Here is a 16,858-nt window from a genome sequence, read left to right on the forward strand (position 1 = left end):
GATATCTTTTCGTTTTGCCCTCATCTGCTCCCACAAGGGGGCAGCATTACACTGACGTAAGGTTTAGTTGCCAAAGACTGACAAGAAGAAAAAAACGGAATAACAAAACGGTATTTCAACATGGCTGCTGACAACGATGTAAGTTTATTTGCTTAGGTTTTTGGGGTTAAAACAGAACAATATGTTGAACATGTCTCCCTTCTGTCCTGCAGCCCGAGTCGGAGGTTTTTGAGATAACAGACTTTACCACCTCGTCCGAATGGGAGCGGTAAGCAAAAGCAAACCTTAGCTCCTGTTTCAGAGCCTAATGGAGGACCTACAGTATGGACATTTAGTTATTGGTTGGCCCTTTTTGTCTCTGTGTTGTCATCATTAGGCTCGTACACATCCAAGCGATAATGTTTGAACACTTATATCTAAAAATATCTGCCATAAAATTATAAAATGCTTGTCCTGGTTGAAGCAGCTGTTCCTTAGAAATTTCGTTTCCTCACAGGGGATGGAAGAAATAAAATACTTGGAATGAGACATTAATAAATGCCACAATGACTCCAAAAGTCTAGGTTTGTGAAGGTAAAGTGTATGTCACAAAATAACATTGATATTTGAACTTTTATTCAAATATCAATGACCTGCCAGCTGCTGTTTCCTGGCATTTGACAGGTCAGCTTAGCACAACGGAGTCTTGTTAGGTACCTTTTTCTTTTATGTTGTTTTTCCTCCTACATTTTCAATTGGATTGATGTCGGGACTCGTCGCTGGCATTGATCTGATCTTCCTTTCTTGAAAAGAAGATTCAACAATATTTGCTCAATGGAAAGATGCATTATCAGCTTGAAAAAACATCACCCTCACCTAACTTAGTCCAGACAGATGGAAAGAGAGTTCGGTGCATTTCTATCTGCTGCTCTACCTGACATGCAGTCTGGAAAGTACCTGTTTATTTCAGGTAGTTATCTTTACATATTTCTTTAGCATGGTTCCAGGTCTTATCCCTGATCCAGTCCATGACTGCTTCCACTGGAACCGTTTTCTTCTGTTTGGATAGAAATGATGTTTCTATTTTGTCTTTTACTTTTTATTTTTTTGGTTAATTTAAAAGCTTACACCTTGGAGATTTGGTTTATACTTCCTTACACCGACCTTCTTGGTTTCCTTACAATTGCTTCAAATTGAACCACCACTTAACCTACCAGCTGGAGAATATTTAGTTTAACTGCTTCAAACTGCTTCTGTATTTGTTGTATTTATTGCTTTTAAAGCCAGTTGTATTCCATGAACTAAACTAGAATTATTCAATGTCATAGCAAGCTTTTGGAATTGAGGACGGACACGTGGCATAGCCAAACGGTGTGACTCATTCCTGCCTCGAAGCAAAACTCTGTTTTTTTGTTTCAAGGTTTGTGTCCAGAGTTGAGGAAGTGCTGAACGAGTGGAAGCTGACTGAAAACTACGTGGAGAAAACATCTCCAGAGAAGGTGAGCTGCTTCAATTCATTTGTATGGGGTTGTGAATGATGACAATTAATGGTGGATTATGAATAACTATTTGATGCCATGTGATCACAGGGTGCGTACATCAATGGCAGCTGGGGAGAGCAGTCGCTGGATATTCACTTTGCTGACTTTAAGTTCTACATCACCCATCACTTTCTGAAAGAAGATTTTAAAACGGAGAATGGGAAGAGTGAAGAGGGTACAGCCATTTTCCAATACGACTGAAAACTCAATGCATGTTCACTATAAACCTGCTTATGACCTTGTTTGTGTTTCTAACTTCAACTGATCTAATACTACCTCTGTCAAAATAAACACAAAGCTTGGTGTGACGTCTATGGAGATCTAACACGAAAACTGTTTTTGTGAAACATGAAACCAAACCAACCGGACCCCCCGATCCCCCCAAAAAAACAAAACAAAAAAAAAAAAAACTTATACATATACATTATTAATTAATTTTGATAGTCTGGCAAATTCAGCAAAAAGATTCTAAAACTATTTAAACAAATTTGAACCCAGTGATGGATGTTTTTATTTTCTTCTAGTAATTTTTACCATCTAATTTCAGCTGAATTGTTTTCTTTGCTCGTCTCAGGTCAGTTTTTTCATCTTAGGATGTGTCTTACACGTCAAGCAAAGTAATTCAAAGTTAATCAAGTGAGAAAATAATTTTTTTCGGGGACCATTTCAGGTGATTAGTAATTATGTTCCTTTGTGTGTTAGTGAGTGTTGTCTCATATTCTCCTCTCCTCTGTCCAGATACGTTACCTTTGGCGATGCAAGATCTTCTGTGTATGCACAACGACTTCCCTCCTCGAGCACACTGCCTGGTCAGATGGTGCGTCTGCTGTATTCCATTCTGCATGTTATTCAGAGAAATGAATGATCATTTAATCCCTCTAGAAATAAGACAATATTCCTTACTCATTCCAGTAGCTCCTCCAGTGGAAGCACAGCATGCTAGGTTTTCTTTAATTCAGCAAGAAACAGTGTTAACCTGACTGTTCAAAGTTTATAAACTGAAAAATGATTAGCTGGGTGGAAGCTGGTTGGTTAATGACAGAACATCTGTCCCATTGGAGCAGTTTTTATTCATGAAGCTGCAGAAGTGTCACTTTATACTGAAAATAGGGAACATGTATCCTCCTCCGCCTGATCCAATGTTTGATTTGGTAACCAGTGTCTGTAGTTCAGCAGAATCTGTCCTACTGTGTCAACAATGACTATCTTGGTGTATAATCTCAGTGGGAACTTGCAGGTTTGTGCAGGATTAAAGCAAGTGTGCCAAGTTTGACTGCAGTCACTCACATGCAGCAGTGGGCCCTTTGCATGTCGTTCAAGCTTATTATAGTTTGTGTTGCTCAAGGGAACAATGGAACCCATCCACTAAGATGGTGGAAGAGCTAGTGGTGTCTCACTATCTGCTGATTTTCACACAAGATTAGGGAAGCAATAATTCAGATAAATTATCATGGATTGAGGGAATTTATGGACTTCAAAATTAAACTAAGATCACCATCAATAATGGTTATGAAAGGTTCTGTATATTGTTGGAAGTGGCTGAAGTAACTATTCTAGATGGAAAACCTTCTCAATGTCAGAACAGACCTGAGGATTTTTAATTTAACCTTACTGTTTGGTTCCTTTTCACTCATGTTATGCATTAGTTATTGTGCAAGTTAAATCTAAGTTAAGTAAGTAAAATATGTTTTTAAACCTTAAGGTTTTTTTGTTTTATAAACTCATCCTAAAAAGGTCTTAAAACAATTCAGTTTACATCTAGAAACCATGCTGGACACTTTTTACAGACGTTTCATTGAAACTGGATAAATATTTCAATCTGACCAGCTGTTCATTCTTTAAATAATTTCTACAGTATTCCTGTGAACTTCCTGTTCCTTGTTATGTTGGCAGGTACGGCCTGCGGGAGTTTGTGGTCATCAGCCCTGGGGCCAACTGTGAGGCCATCATCAGCGAGTCCAAATGCAACCTGCTGCTCAGCTCCGTCTCCATGTCTCTGTCCAACAGCGGCTGGTGAGTCCATCTGTCAGCTCATACTGGACATATTTGAATTTGTCTTCTCATTCATACCTCCAGTCAAGTTCAAATCAACATACTTACTAGTTGAATGTCGAAATGTTTTTTTTTCTCCTGCTTTTGGATTAGCAGGTAGAGATTCAGTTAGGCTTCATTAGCCCCCGATGAGTCGTTGCTTTACACTGTCAGTCACAGCAGTAATCATGAGAGCAGATTTGGTAGATGGTCCATCCTGATAGTCTCAGGTTTTATTTATCAGGACATAATGAAAGGAATGTGATCTGTACCAAGTTCTAAAGTGATCTAAACTGTAAAAAAGCTGATTCTTAATGAGGCACTAAAGAAAGAGGGAGCCCAAACCAAACATTATACCTCTGATGCTTCCACAAGATTCAAATTGGTTAAGTTTAATAGTCCGATTCTGCTTATGATCAAGTGATGATTGGCAGAAGCCTCTATAACAGCAGAGGTGTAGACATGTTGCTGCACCAAAGCTTGCAGGTTTGTGGTAAAACAATGGACAGAAAGAATAGTTTCTGTCCATCAATCTGGGGAAGAGTTCCAAAATAAAAGATGTGTCGGCATGTGAAGATTATCCAGAAATAGCTATTATAAACATCAGCTAATTCTGCAAAGGGCAGTGAAGCATAATCCGTATGACATGAATACTGCGCTGGTTCTTGAGCAGTGTGAATCAATGTGTCTTGAAACCATTCTGTTTCATCATGTGTGTCCAGTCAGGTCCCCATGTTTGTGCAGATCCAGCAGAAGTGGAGGCGGATATATGCTGGGGAGTGCCAAGGCCCAGGCGTGCGCACCGACTTCGAGATCGTCCATCTGCGCAAGGTGCCGAGTCAGTACAACCACCTGTCAGGCCTCCTGGACATCTTTAAGTCTAAAATAGTGAGTACTGAGGAGCAAAAACATATCGCAGAAAACAATATATACACACTGGCACCATCATCCCACATTACTGACAGTTTTGTCATTGCGAAGTTTTCTTTTCTTTTTAGTTCAACAGCTTCAATCAGCTTCCGTCAGCACTGTCTAGTGGTCCTGCTGTTCCTTTGTTCTGCATCAAACTGGACTTTACTTGGAAAGCAGTGTGTCAATAAAAGAGCGTGATCTAATTGTCCAACATAAATGTTTTTAGGAACTTTTGGTATCTTATAATAAGGTGGTGGAGTTTTCATACCTGGCAGTCAGGTAGAGTCGGTTCGATTGGAGACCAAAACTGCAACATTTGTTCCATTTTCAGCTGAGTTCTGTTGTTTCTCCAAGAGCTCCAGTGTTCTGTGTAATTTAACTCCAATCAGTCTGTTTCAGGCTGACATCAACTCAAAACAGAAAAAGAAAAGAAAGCCATGTGCACAATAGAAATGTTTCCACCCAAGATGGAAATGATCCCAGACCAGATAAACATAAACTACAGGAATCATGGTGTCATCACACAATACTCAGCTAAGTCATTAATGTGTCATTCACATCAATGTCTGTTTATTCCTCCACATCAAAAGCTAGCGGTTCGATGTTTTTATGCATTTTACTAGAAATCCCCCCCCCCCTCTCTCTTATCAGAAAGGCCGGTGTTACAGAAAACCTTCACCAGATTGGGCTGCAGACAGAAAGCCATTCCAGTTAAAGTTCAGGTTTTCAGTTTTTCTCTTCCTTTCTTGGTTCAGGGCTGCAACCTGCTCCCTCTGCCTCCAGTCGACATCGCTATTCGCTACACCTACATTCTGCAGGACTGGCAGCAGTCTTCATGGCCGCAGCAGCCACCAGGTATTCACACCAATAGCTCACTGTGTCCCATTAAATCTGGATTGTATCACTCTATATCTTTGTTCATTGGATGTATTATAAAACACAGAGCTTGTCTCTCACATGGTCCAGAGTAAAGGTGGTTTTTTTGCTCTGGGTTCTGTTCCTGTCAGACTTTGATACGCTGCTCGGAGGTGAAGTAGGAGGAGTGGAGTTTGGAAATCTTCCCTTTGGAGCCTGTGAGGAGCCAATCAGGTAATGGCACTTTTTGGTGAGCGTATTAAATAATATTTTTGACTAACAATGACGAATATTCTTAGTACAGTACCATATGTATTGTTCTGATTACAGTTTTACTAGAGCCGTGATGTCAAGAAATTAATTATACAACATTTTAACGCATTTAATTGTATTTTTCTTTTTCTATATGAACATCTGGAACCTTTGCACTCATAAATCTGACACACAAGCAACAACCACAGGCAGCAGCAGCCGCTTCTCTCATCCCACTGGGGGATCATTTCTGCTTCTAAAGCGAACTGATTGGACGCTGCAAAGCACTATTGCTGTGTTCAAGTTGTGCTATAAGGAGTTAGCCTATCAGTGAAACTATTCGAGCCTAAAATATCATCTCAATGCTAAACATGTAGCAGCAGGACAGACGTCCTCAATGCTAATGTCAGCATTCACATTTCTAAAGAAGTTCTATGAATAATCAGGAGTTCCTGAAACTCTGGAAACATGAATCGATAGAACAACATTTTGCTCCAGTCTGATGGTTGAACAACATAAATAACATATTTAAAAGAAGTTAATATGGTTTTTGAGCTCGTATGTCAATTTATTCAATAATTTAGCAATAAAAATGTTTAGTTTTTTTATTGAAATGCTGCTTGTTTTTGAAGCCTCGCTTTTGGGAAGAGTACTCCAGAAGCTGCTTTCCCCACTCCAGAAACAGTTTGGATGTATGTTTTGGAATAATTAAATGAGATGAGTCAATGACTAACAAGAAATAGTCACATCTTGTCAAATGAAAAAACACCTTAGAACCTTCAGAAGTACTTTTTAAAAGATTCTGTTCAAAGATGGATGCCTCCAGTTTGAGAGATTTAAGAGAATCTCCCAGAAACTCCAGCATTTCTTTTCTTTTTTTTTTTAAGTCACTGAAATTGTGACATTTTAGAAATTATTCAAATAAATCATTAATGACCCAAGTATGGCATCCATGCCCATAGTATGTGTTTCTTTATGCTTAGCTGTTGTGAGTAAGTCATTCTTTAGTACATGACCATTCTATGCCATCTAGGTCTCTCTTTGCACATGCATGAGATCCTATCTGGACTTTTGGCATGATGCTGTGCTTGTTCTGTGTTCATTTGTAAAAAGGAAAAAAAAAAGCCAGCTTAAATGACTCCTTTTGTTTGTTCCCGTTTTGTTTTGAAGTGAACTTCATCTTGCAACCACCTGGCCTCACCTCACAGAGGGCATCGTTGTAGATAACGACGTGTACAGGTGAGTGTTTTAACAGTTCCCCCAACCCGTGTGGCACAGCAACAGTCTGTCACTCGCAGAACTGATTATCTCGAAACATTATCATAATTTAGTGTATTATTAAAGTTAGTGTTAATTACGTTCTATTCAAATATCCGGAGTGTTCTAAAAACTGCATAAACGTTTGAGTGGGAGGGATTTAACTGACGGCCCAGCATGTCAGATGTGTTCAACCCCATCTCCTGCTATCCAACAGTGACCTTGACCCTCTCCAAGCTCCTCATTGGTCCGTTCGAGTTCGGACTGCTGACAACCTTCAGTGCTTACTGGGTAGGTGGCTGACTTGTTTCCACTCACACCTCTGCTATTCCAGGTGTTTCTGAACGTTGTTGTAGGAACAGGCCCCATATGGTTCAGCAGAATATGTTTGAACTACAAAAATGTCATCTAACTGTTCTGTGTGACTTTGTAGGAGACTTTATCACAGAGTTCTTTAAGCTCTGCTGCCGGAAAGAGTCTGCAGAGGAGATCCTGGGTAGAGGCAACGCTGAAGTAGAAGGCCAGGGTCGGTTTGCTTCTTCTACTCTTTTGTAGAAACCAGTCTCTAGTTCTATGCGTCACGTTATCCAGAAGGTCTGGACTCACCGCTACTGAGGAACGATTACTTCCTGTTGGGGTTTTAAATTTGACCCGATCATTTACATCTTTAACTAGGTCAGGGTGAAATGCAAAACCACTTTATAAGGCCACAACATTTTAGAGATTTACAAACCAAATACATGAACTAAAGTTCACAAACTGTACTTTAAGGACTCTACATTTATAGTGCTATAATCCAATCTTTACTGCAGAGCTACAGAGCTTTCAACTGAGCTGCTTTAAATTAGTCGAACCTTTTCTGATTTCAGGATTCATCTAGCCTAAAGCATCACAAAGCAGCTCTTCCTCTGTGTCTGCCCCACTCAGTTCCTTCAGACTAGCCAGCAGCCATTAGCAAACACCTGGTGGAACTGTGCATCAGCTGAGCTCACTATATAAGCTCCTAAAATTGTTATTAAAGGGTTAATAGAGGAGCCATGTTGTGATGACTTCCTGAAGGCGGAGCTTCAGAAACAGCAGGAGTTTTTAAAGAGACAGAGACCCAATTTTAAGGCATTAAATTTGCCTTAAAATGGACTTAAAATAAATGTGACTTTGTCCAGCATTTTTATAACAGCTGAAGTGAATGTGGTTGATAGTGCTATAAAATGGCACAATGTGTGAAGAACACACATAATCCTGCCCCTTTAACACATGTGTAAGTGTAAGCTGTGATCTTTCCCTGCAGAAAACAGTGACATCAGCTCCGCCCTGTCTAAGCTGACGGAGCCAGCAGCGCAGGTCCCGCTGAGCAAACTGTCCGTGTCCAGCATGGTCCACAGCGCCCGGAGGCACATCCGCCGCCACCGGCACATTGACGAGTCACCGCTTCACATCGACATGCTCAACTCCATCCTCCTGGTGCGCTTTACTCTTACAAACTTGTTTAGTGGCACATGAAACATGAATCGGTGTGAGGACAGAGACAAACCTGCAGGACGTTGTCCACAACACATGGACCAATCAGACGGATGCCTAGAAGTCTAGACTGCTGCAGGGTTTTATTCAGCACAGCTTTGACATGAAATTCACTGCAAGATTAGAATGTGGGGAATTCCCACATAGTTGATCCTTTATATACAGCCTGGCCTTCATTACATACTGTACATGTTACAGCATTTCATAGTCCAAGGTCACCGTTTTCCTGCCTGATAAAATTTTTTTTTTTCACTCTAACATTCATGTTTTTGTTGTTTTTTCTCTCAGTACCTCTTCCCTGATGCTGCGGTGGAAAAGTCATCAGACAAAGAGAAAACTGCACAAGCAAACTCCTTCAGGACGTCTGAGCAAGACAAGAGCCCAGATGATGTATGTTTGGCCACCAACACGTTCTGAACCAGCATTGTTATGGGAAAAATGAGTTTCTTTAACAGATTTAACATGTGGATGTTAAGTCATCAGTTCTGCTGTTCTAAAGAGAAGATACTGCCCCAAAATCATCAGTTCCATTCAATTCACTTTATTTCTATAGCGCTAATTCACAGCAAATATTAGCTGTGAAGTCTCAGGCTGCTTTGTAAAAATAGTCATTTCAAACACTCCAGTCATTTTCAGTTTATTAGTGTAAATGCTTCATTAGTGAGGAAGCTGTCCCTTTAAAGAAGCAGATCATTTTCTGTTTCCTGCCTCTCCTCAGAACTTGTTCCTCCAGCTGAAGTCGGCGCCCTGTGATAGTCTGACCTACCGCCTGGCGTTGTGTCTCTGCATGGTCAACTACAGCTACGGTGGCCTGGCGGCTGTCGCACACCTCTGGCAGGAGTTTGTCCTGGAGCTGCGCTACCGCTGGGAAAACAACTACCTGATCTACGGGTGGCTGAACACACACTTCATCTGCACAGCTCCATACCAGTCACTGGAGATTTTAGTTGATTTGGATTTGAATGACAGCCACACATTTCTTTCATTATGTTCAATTAGCACTCTCCAACTGTGTGTGAAAACATGTCAATTATAAAATAAGTAAATCTGCCGAGTAAAAATATTCATACCTCTTGGGGTTTTTTATTACAACCTGAGGCAAACAGTTTGCGAAAAAAACGATAATATTTTTTTATTTTAGATATACAATCTGGAAAGTGTGGTGTGCTTTTCTATTCTCCCCCCTTTTATACTCTTATACTCATCACTAAATGTTTTGATGGGTATAATCTGTTTCTTCTTGAAACAGTGATTTATTTTTTATCATGTTTGGTCCCTGAAAGTTGAGCAGTTGGGTCAGTTATGCTCTTCAATTAATTTTATTTTTTGACAGTTATGATTGTAAACATGCCATTGAGGTTAATGATTTTCACAACCCAGAGTAGCTGAAGGTTACCTATGGAAATCATAATTTGGGCTCTAACTGTTGTTTTATTTGCAGGTTAACCTGCGGACCTCCAGATCTCCGCTGTTGTCTTCTGCATCAAAAGTTTCAGGTCATTTTTAAAACCAATCTGATGTAGATTATTCCTAGACACTGAACCTGTCCAGGTTTTGTTAGTCGTTACGGTTCTAGCTGTGGCCAGGATCTCCTGTAGCTGTCTGTGTTGCAGTGAATCTGAACACACTTGCTGTTTGCCTGTGGGCAGATGCTGAACTGCTGCATAGAGAGGAAGAGGGCGAGAGATGAAGCTCGCAAGGCGCAGGAGGGAAACAGAGAGAGAGAGCGCAAAGTATCTGGTGGAAGAACGTCTTCATCCACAATCAGAGAAACACCTCAGGGTAAATCCTGGGACTCCTGGAGTGACAGCGAGGACGAGTTCTTTGAGTGCCTGAGCGACCAGGGAGAGATGGAGTCTTCCAACAGCGAGGCAGGAAAGGACAGCAGCAAGCTGAAGGCAGACGGCAGGCTGCACCCCTACAACAACATGACCCTGCTGCACTCTGCAGAGCTGCTCTATGTCCCCGTTACCCAGGTAACGCCCTCCCTCTGCCGGTCTTCTGTTTTCTCCTCTGGAGTGCTAGCTAGAATGTGTGATGGTGGTTTTCAGGAGCCGGCCCCCATGACAGAGGACCAGCTGGAGGAGCAGTCAGAAGTCCTGGCTAAGCTCGGCACGTCGGCTGAGGGGACTCACCTCCGCGCTCGCATGCAGAGCGCATGTCTGCTCTCTGACATGGAATCCTTTAAGGTGAGGAGAGTACACACACACACACACACACACACACGCACACATTTTCTTTGGACTGCTGTATTTGGTTTATGCCAAGCATGTCCTCTGTTCTGGACAGATGATTACATTTACATTTCTCATTTTTGTTTGGCAGTAATGTGACCAGTATTCAGGGTTTCCCCCAGAAAACCTACTAATGCTGGTGTTAGGGGGCACACCTTGAACCAGGACACATCTTCTAACTGAGTTCAATTAGAAGGTGTGTCCAAACTTTTGGTCTGTACTGTATATGTAAAAAACATATGTATTTTTTTAAATAAAAGTAAAATTTTGCACCTTTAAGACCTGCCATGTGAAACATAGTCTAAAACTCCTCTGTCTCTATTCCAGAAGTTTGCTTTGGTGACCTTCATCTGACCTTCGTGTTTGTCTTAGACAGTAAAGGTTTCTCCTCTCAGGAATGTTCAGCTTGTTCAGTTGCTTTCTGATTGGACAGACATGAACCGTCATATCAGCAGTAGCGGGACACCGTGTCTTAAATTTCTATTTATTTATTTAGGGTTTAAAAGAAGAATCTGAGAATTGGCAGAAGCAATCCTTTTTTTTTCTAGCTATTCTGATGACCTCCTCCTTTTCCTTCCAGGCAGCCAACCCTGGCTGCGTTTTGGAGGACTTTGTCCGCTGGTACTCTCCGAGGGATTATGTAGAAGAAGAAGTGGCCGACGGGAAGGGATCCACTGTCATCAGAGGAGAACTTAGTGCAAGAATGAAAATCCCCGGCAACATGTGGGTGGAGGCGTGGGACACGGCCAGGGTGACCCCGGCACGGCGCCAGAAGAGGCTGTTTGATGACACCAAGGAGGCAGAAAAGGTCCCAATCAGCTGGAAACAGAACAGAACGCATGATTTATAAGTGATCACACTTGATTGAGCTGCAGCATATTAGGAAACTATTTAAGCTGCTAAAAACTGGGATGATGGTTCCATTACCATGTCAAGCTGTTTCAGTCTAGTGTAACATCACCTCAGTTCAACCATCAAATAACTCTTTAAGTGGTTTAAGACTTTAAGATCACATAAATCCAAAATTCATCACAGGAATATGTCTTTTTTCTTTTCTTTTTTTTTTCTAGGTGTTGCATTACTTGGCGATGCTGAAGCCTGGAGACCTGGCCCGTCACCTGCTGCCCTGCCTGCTTCATGCTGCTATTATGAAACTGAAGCAGGAAGGTGAGTCCTGTTTGATGGCTTCCTGTCTGTTTTCTAAATATCTACATTTACCAGCCTCTTTGATGAAAGAGTTTCATCATAAACACGCAAAAAAGTTGTTTTATTAAAGTCAGGCCCTTCAATAATCCTTATTCTAACTGTGTTTTCTGTGTGTTTCTCCAACAGAGTCAGTAGAAAACATTCCGTCAGTTGAGAAAAGCATTCAGCAAGCTGCGAGTCAAGCCAACAAACTGCTGCACTCGGTTAACTACGACTACAAGAAGCTAGAGGTCAGTACTTCCTGTTCTGGACTTCATTAAAAGAGCAAAAAAAAGGAAAGCAAATTTTATCATCATTTTTATCCATAAAAGTGCCTTGATAGTGTGTTATTTAAAAAAAAAAATCCACAGGGATTTATAACTACTTGTTCATCTCAGTGATTCCAAACTGCAGTGAAAACATCAACAGACTGGTTGGATCAACTGAGACACAAGGTGTTGCAGTGGCCCAGTCAAAGTCCAGACCTCAGAATTGCTCTAACTTGTTAATGAACTAGAGAATAATGAGTGTCCTGTTGACTTCTCTATGCTTCTGTTATGACAGCACTTTTCTCTCCACACAGGATTTTATTAACCAGTTGGTCACCATGGAGATGGTCATTGCCGAAGCTCGCTCTCTCAAGGCCAAGTTTGCTGTTAACGAGGAAGAGGATAAAGGTCAAGCTGCAGACGAACTAGAGAAGTAAGATCAGCTCAGAGTTTGAAGCTGAGCTCATTCCAAACCGTCGTCATGGATCCGGACAGGAAGCTCCTGCTGGGCATTTAGTGTGTGTGTGTGTGTGTTGAAGGTTTGTGATCTCGCTGCTGGAGGAGCCTGAGGTGGTGGTGCTTGGAGCTGGACAGGCTCGCATCGGCAGAATCATCCACAGACTGTTTATCAACGCTCAGCGGGTAAGAGGCTGCTAACACACACAAGCACGCACACGCATACACACGTTTGCGTGGCTATCTTTGTGGGGACTTTTCATTGACTTCCATTCATTTCTACAGCGTAAGCCACAGAGAGGCTGGCTGCCCAGAACGGATCTGGTTCTGGTTCTGGTTCTGGTTCTGAACCAGATCCAGACCTCTGGCAGTATCCTGACTGCATTATTGACTATTAAATACAAACTAAATTTGTATTTGTATTAAGTAGGCTGGCCACATTAATGTAACAATAACCAGGCCTGTCACTATAACACAATTTACTGGATGACAAATTGTCCCAGTAATTTGGCGATAAAGAATAATTTTGTTGTTTTGAGACCATTTCCTTTTATTGTCATTTTCTTTTTGTTTCTTTTACTGTTGATTAGACATTGATGAGTATAAAATCAGCTGCAGCAAATAGAAGAAAATGAAAACCAACGAATAAAACAAAAGTAATGAAGTGGCCCAGATGGTACAAACACAGTGAATCAGTAACAATATATATCACAATATTAACAGATGATACGTCTGATAGAATATTCAACATGTAGAATATTAACTGAACTCTGATCCAGAACCCCACAGCATTCTGGGAAATGTAGGCAGAGGAAGGGCTTTAGCCAGCGAGGCATCAACTCACTCACTCGCTCTTGGGTTACCTAGCAACAACTTGCAGCAGTTTCGGGTTTCTCCACTATTCTTCATAGCAGCATTGAGTGAAAACTGAAACAGGAAGTTTCATCCTCCAGATTGACAGAATTTCAGATATTTAAAACAAAAAACTATAATCAATAATTATTGACATCAACTGGTATGAAACACTCATATCTTGATAGTTTTCCACCAGTACAACCTCGGTCCTCCATTGGTTCCCAGTTGCAGACCGTTTCCTCTGTTCCTCAGGCGGCTCTTTCGGCTCCAGTGGACGACGATCTGGAACCGGCTGCTGAAAGCAGGAAAATCCCGGACTTCCCTCCTCCTGCGGGCCGGGAGATCCTGCTGAGAACGTGTGTTCCCCGACCCGCTCCGTACTCCAAGGCTCTGCCTCAGCGGCTCTTCTGCGTGCTGGTGAAGGATGAGTTCAGGCTGGCGGGGGCATTCTCTGCAGACACTTCATTCTTTTAGCCACTGCCTGGTGGAACGACCTTCACAAAGGCTTCACATGCTGCCGTTTTGTTGCTTAACTCATCCTTAACTGTTAGAAGAGGCGTCACAGGTCCAGGCAGAGTGGTGGTCTCCCACTGGGATGTCGGAGGATCCATTAGGAAGTGAAGAGGCGTTTGGTTCAAGAGCTTTTAAACCTAAAACTAAAGAGATTCAAGTCAAAGTGATTGATCAGTAAAAGGTTTAGTTTACTAAACAGTGATCCGGTTACAGGTTTTTTTATCATAATCATGTCCTGACATTATTGCACATTCTGTACTCATTCCATATTCACATATATTTCTGCCAAAACATTACAGTGATACCATCAGAGTCACTGTGGATCAAATGAGTAACTTTGTCCAATGCAATCCAAATTTGAAGTTTGATTTTTAGATTTTTTGGATGATGGTCCGTTTCTCCTCGCTAAAATGAAATGTAGAGAGCAAACCTGACAGGGATGAAATACTTCTCTCCATCACTGTACATGTTTTATCTGTGTGCGGTAATAATCGATGCCATTTCACCATGTCATTATTTTACTTCTCCCGTCTGTACTGTACATTTGTAAAACAGAAATGAAATGAAACGTCCAAAACGAATCGTTGTGAATCATTATGCCAGACAGATCAGAGGCACAAATGCCGTTCATATTGATTTTCAGATGATTAGGACGTGATCAAATGCATATCCATGCATTCTGATTTTTAATACCGTCAGCATGTTGCTTCAGAGCAAAGACTGATTTCCCCCAGTTCCACCCTGCTGGACTGTCTGGACTCCACCAGGATCTACTAGGAATTTTCTAAATTCTTAACTGAAGAAATGAGAGAGTTGGTCTGTTCATTGATCGGTCCAGAACTAGACTGATCAACAGGGACTTGTTCGTTTCAATAGATAACTGTTCATTAAACCTCTGAGGTGTTTTAGTTCATCAGCCGATTGGGGCTGACACCAGGAGTTTTATTTAATGACATTTTAAACACTATCCTGATTTTCTAACTCTGAATTTTGGGTTTTCCTTCTCTGGAAGTCTTAGTAATCAAAATGACAAGAACCAAAGGCTTGGACTATTCCACTATGTGATGATTATAGATAATATATGAGTTTCACATTCTGAGATGACTGGCAAGAAACATTGAATTCATTCAATTATTTAATTAAAAATACCTGATTAATCCCAAAGGGGAGTTAAATGTTGTAGCGCATTAATTCAGATTCTTCAGAAAGTTGTAAATTGTGATGAATGTTAGCAGGAAAGATCTCCTGTAGAGGTCTGTATTACAGTGAATCTGAAGAAGCCTCTGACTGAAGACACTGAGTTTTCCCAAGACCGTCTCATGAAGTCCAGCCTGTTGTCCAGATGAACATTCAGGTATCTATATTCCTCAACAACCTCCACTTCTTCTCCCATGATGGAAATAGAGTTTGATCGGATCATGTTCCTCTTGAAATCTACAATAATCTTTTTTTTATTTTATTTCAACATGAGATGATTGTTCCCACACCGTGACACAAAGTGCTCCACCAGCTCTCTGTACTCAGCCTTTTGTCCGTCTCTGATTCACCCGACAACAGCAGAGTCGTCAGAGTTTTTCTGTAGGTGACAGAAGTCAGATTTGTGCTGGAAGTCTGAGGTGTGGAGAGAAGAGGAATGGTGAGAGTACAGAGCCCTGTGGTGCTCCTGTGCAATGCAATAAAGAAAAATATATTGCATATACAATATGTCCAGTTTTTGTGGCTGCTGATCATTTGTACAGTACCAGCTAGTATCTCATAGTGTTTACTGTTCTGTTAGTCAGCCTGAGCAGCTGATTATGTGAATGAACTCATGTTCTGTGTACAAGACAAGATTTACACACACAGACATTATGCTCACTCAAAGGCTTTTATTATTCTTTTATTTTAAACATTGGAAATATTTCTAAGACAAAGAAGCTTCATTACTTCACTCACTGCAGTCACCTGACCCTTCACTGACCTCTAAGGTCTCAGAGGTCAGGGAACAGAATTGAGCAGTAAACAGTTTATCATCCACACCATGGAATTATTCACAGCGTTTCATAACTGACTCACTGTTTCCACCAAGTGAGACCACTTGAGTTAGAGTTTGCATCAGTGTAGAGAAGGAGACATTCAGCTACAGTACAGGAGGTTCTGTGTGCTTTAGGTCGGTAAACAGATCAGATTACAGCAATGGATGCTAACTAACGTTAGCTCCACCAGAACTAATGAAAACTAAAGATGTTAAAGGTTTGCAGAACCGTAGAGCTGCTTGGTTAACACAGACACTCATCCAGCTTGGTAGGATTCACTGTGGTCCCATGAGGCTCCAAGCAGAACTCCATTTGTTCTTCAAATAAAAAAGGAAACACATTTCTACTTCATCAGAATCAACGTAATGTTCATAAAAAGGACAAAAAAAATACAGATCTTTTGTATAAACTCAGAGATAAAGGTTCTAAACTACATCTTAATATCAGCTTGGGAACCATTCTACTTATCAAAATTAGTTTGGTCATTTCTCTCTCAAAGTTATAATAATCAAATGTTCATTGTTACAGTAATAAGTCCACAGGAGCGTACCTTCAGGAAAAATAAGCCACCATGTTTTTGTTTGCTGCAGATGAAGCCACAAAAGGAAACGTTTCTCAGTGTTTCCAGGGGAACAAAAGTGACGATAAGTAGCAACACAGCAAAATGCAGTAGTAAAACGTCAGCAGTGAAAAACCATCTCTTGCTTTTCTCACTACCAAGAGTTGCTACACTTCTGAATTTAAAATGATAGAAGTGGGATGTTGTGGGAACCCAGTGGAGGTGGTGTTAAGGTGCAGCCTGTGATTTAAAAGCGGGGAGGGGGTGAGTGGAGGGGGGCTCAGCCCTCTTTTGGGGTGACTCGTGGTCCAGCCAGCGAGTTCTGAATGATGCTGTGGATGGAGTCCACTCCCTCTGCTTCCAGGAGAGAGCGATGGTCGCCTTCGATGACGTAAACCGACACCTTCCCGTCGCAGACCTGAGAAAG

At 41.3% G+C, this 16,858-nt stretch overlaps 2 protein-coding genes across 2 annotated transcripts in view; one reads left to right on the forward strand and one right to left on the reverse strand.

The window, feature by feature from the left end:
* The first annotated feature begins 46 nt into the window (after positions 1–46).
* On the forward strand, positions 47–14,438 carry rab3gap1 (RAB3 GTPase activating protein subunit 1). The gene is made up of 24 exons (XM_044102672.1): positions 47–138; positions 213–268; positions 1,400–1,478; positions 1,569–1,695; positions 2,259–2,337; positions 3,414–3,533; positions 4,274–4,439; positions 5,219–5,318; positions 5,471–5,552; positions 6,741–6,809; positions 7,045–7,118; positions 7,261–7,353; positions 8,116–8,288; positions 8,634–8,735; positions 9,064–9,236; positions 9,787–9,841; positions 9,995–10,321; positions 10,397–10,534; positions 11,160–11,387; positions 11,650–11,746; positions 11,912–12,015; positions 12,348–12,466; positions 12,573–12,675; positions 13,597–14,438. Exons 1-24 carry the CDS (start codon positions 121–123, stop codon positions 13,816–13,818), a joined length of 2,904 nt encoding a protein of 967 aa, XP_043958607.1. The 5' UTR covers positions 47–120; the 3' UTR covers positions 13,819–14,438.
* A 1,267-nt stretch (positions 14,439–15,705) lies between these two features.
* Positions 15,706–16,858, reverse strand: part of fasn (fatty acid synthase) — a 34,664-nt gene continuing 33,511 nt past the window's right edge. Inside the window, exon 42 of the mRNA XM_044102670.1 lies at positions 15,706–16,849. Coding sequence (XP_043958605.1) covers positions 16,712–16,849 — 138 coding nt within the window. The 3' untranslated portion in view covers positions 15,706–16,711. The remainder of the gene's footprint in view (positions 16,850–16,858) is intronic.

Source organism: Gambusia affinis, linkage group LG20 (genome assembly GCF_019740435.1).
Source record: "Gambusia affinis linkage group LG20, SWU_Gaff_1.0, whole genome shotgun sequence".
NCBI lineage: Eukaryota > Metazoa > Chordata > Actinopteri > Cyprinodontiformes > Poeciliidae > Gambusia > Gambusia affinis.

Bases quoted from the DNA above. Each gene is read 5' to 3' on its own strand.
- rab3gap1 (XM_044102672.1), top strand. The intron at 1,479-1,568 runs GTGAGCTGCTTC...ATGTGATCACAG, and splicing joins AGAAAACATCTCCAGAGAAG to GGTGCGTACATCAATGGCAG. The intron at 12,467-12,572 runs GTAAGATCAGCT...TGTGTGTTGAAG, and splicing joins GCTGCAGACGAACTAGAGAA to GTTTGTGATCTCGCTGCTGG.